The sequence below is a fragment of the Perkinsus marinus genome (genome assembly GCF_000006405.1).
Source record: "Perkinsus marinus ATCC 50983 genomic scaffold scf_1104296967158, whole genome shotgun sequence".
NCBI lineage: Eukaryota > Perkinsozoa > Perkinsida > Perkinsidae > Perkinsus > Perkinsus marinus.
Window position 1 is genome coordinate 1 of NW_003203638.1, and position 2,822 is coordinate 2,822.

General features: G+C 47.1%; 1 protein-coding gene across 1 annotated transcript; it reads left to right on the forward strand.

Moving 5' to 3' along the window:
* Positions 1-2,337: 2,337 nt before the first annotated feature.
* Positions 2,338-2,572, forward strand: Pmar_PMAR014982 (hypothetical protein; the record flags this gene model as incomplete). Its single annotated transcript, XM_002768759.1, has 2 exons — positions 2,338-2,423; positions 2,470-2,572. Coding segments are annotated over 2 exons (189 nt in total), but the record flags the coding sequence as incomplete, so codon positions are not given.
* Positions 2,573-2,822: the final 250 nt, after the last annotated feature.

Genomic DNA, 2,822 nt, shown 5'->3' on the forward strand with positions numbered 1-2,822 from the left:
AAAGCGCTCCCGGGATAGAGTTTTACGTGTAAAATCCAATCCTAAGGGCGCTCTCGAAACTCAGGAGAGGTCTATTGAACACCCCGATAGTCATATTTCGCCTCAGTATACCTTACATGCACTTGCATAGTATTTTTTAGTGACATCGGTGAAATTTGGTGACAGTCTGTGGTTATTACCGAGGATTCCTATATTATTTTGTTCATGTCTGATCCTCCTGAAGACACGTCGTGGGCCGGAGACGGCAAAGTCCTCCAAACCAACGCCCAAGATGTGGCTGCAACTAGCAGCTCAGCAGAACCACTACAGTTGCCCCTTCAGCGGGTCGTTTCTCTACAAGGTCGTATTCGGGGATCCTCTGGACTGAGTAGAAGGCCATCCGAAGACGTCGACTCCTTAGTTTACTCCAACGTTAGTTCTGCCACACTTTTGAGAACTGATGGTAATAGCAGTAGATGTGATTACAGTCGAACTTCCGGAGAATCCTTGGTAGTGGGTCGTCCTCCTCCCACGTCAAGTCCCTGCACTAGCCCTACACATCCTGTTACTACCCCCACAGGGCGAGGTGAGGACGATTCAACGACCAAGTATCGGTCATCGATTTCAAGTGGTTCCCCTCACCAGCAGGCCACCAAATGTCACTGTATCATCATGTAGTAGCGTTTAAACGCCTAATTCCAGACCTCCTCGTCCCCTTCTGGTACGTTATCATAGTCTCATTTCTTTATCTCATGTTGGCGTTATGTACTCGTACTCCTGATTATCTCCACTTAGTCTTTCGCACCATCTGATCAAACCATGACCGACATCTTCTGAGGAAGGAAATCGGATCGAGTGAGACAATGCCAGGAAGTCGGCGACGGACTTTAGTCACATCGATCGTAGTAGTCAGGGATAACATTTCTGCTATCGCAAGCTGACCATGTGTTGTCTATTAATCGTCGTTGCAAGTATGGCGAGTTCCTTCTGTGTGGATACGGTGTACATGCTAGTGTGGATGAGGCTCTGAAATGGCTGTAGTACGTGGTATTCTTCTTCGCCGTCTGTCCGACGAGATCCAATGCAGTGGAGTCACAACTCGTATCGGAGACCCCGAAGCCGCGGCCTTAGTGGGGTCCTTCAGCTGGTAGGACCCTATGGACTATGATTGCGAATCGACAACTTCTAGCAGTGGCTCGGATGGTGCTGACCCCGACAGTAGTAGTAACTTACGAGACGGATATATGCATAATGCCGATTTCTATGTTTCGAGCAGCAGCAGCAGCGATAATAACGCGGTCATTTGAATCAATTTACTAGATGGCCCTTTTGGTGTATTCTAGATAGAATACATCGTGCAAGAGGGAATGTCTCGGTCCCCACGATGGGTATCATAGATGGGCAGCGTAAAGTTTTTCTACGGTTTACGTTACGGTATGCTTAACATAAGTAGTTAACGGTTACGGAAAGGGATGAACCGTTTGGTGCTGAATTGCTTTTTTTGGGAATTATGGCGGAAAAATTCGCTGCCGGCCTGGTCTAGGCACACGGATCCACATGGAGTAGATTCAGGCGACTTGAACCGCCTATCCTCGTTTTGTCCATTGCATCTCTGTAAGACCTGTTACGGTGCCATAATTTTATAGTACGGGGCTTAAAGCGTAACCGTAAAAGTGAGCGGGAACGGTCCGTAACGTAATTCTGCCCATCTATATTGGGTATCATTGGGATGCTCGGTTTGGGTGGTTGCCCTGTAGAGTGGAGTCTACTGTAGCTCCGCTTATCGCCGCCGTCTAAACCATAGTAGAGTAGCGATGGTCTAACCGAACTATGAGTGGCATAATGTTGAGATTTCAATGACCTCATGATCATCCACCGTTATCGCGTATTCTGTATTGTGTTCATCAGCTCAGTATCAGGGCAACATACCACTGAGTTTGATATGTATGTTATCAGCCATAGTAGATATAGGGTTTTGAGATAATGGCAGCGACTCAACCGCTCAGTCTTATGTCATATCACCTACTCCGTGCAAACTACTGGGCACGGCACGAGTTATACCGACTCACATGGGTAGTAATAGGGATTTGAGCGCTCGAAGTATCTTGTCCTGATCTTCCTAGGGAATGCTAATTCATCTCTTGTATTAGGGTCATGTTAGGAGTGTTGTCTGCCTCTATCTATTTATGTGAATATCATAGAACATATGTTGATATATCTCAGACTATGTTGCGGCAGAATCGGCGGCAATCACTTTTGCCTTTCGACGACTTCATGGGAGGTGCGACGCATGCATATCGTTTTATGTAGTACCATACTCTCTGCACTAGTACTGTGTACTTGGTGTGCTTCCTTCAGTCATGATCAAATCCTTCATAGCGGGTTAGATTCGAGGGGGAAGTACTGGTCACAGTCGAGTCAGGCTTTGAAGGGCGTGTTATCGAGTAGGACTGTCCTCCCCTACTTTGCAGTAATACTGCTTACCATCAGATCAGCTATTCCAAGCACTATCCGATGCGGCCGATTCTTCGACAAGCGATGGCTCCCTCCTTATGGACCAGCATTCTGAGCTGAAGGACATCAAGGCATACATGTACGATGCATGGCCATAGTCATCGCTACATGTCGTTTGCGGTCTTGGAGTAACTGTTATCTACACTGTTATCTTCTCTTCACTGGTTACCAATTGCAACATTCAGGTACGGCCTCAATCTGCCCGATAGGTTTCCTCGTCGCTTGAAGGGTGATAGGCAGCCCGATGAGGATACTGATCTCATACTTCGAGAGGATGCGTACTAACTCCTTGCCTAGATCCTCTCATTGCTGTTGATGATCTATTCAGA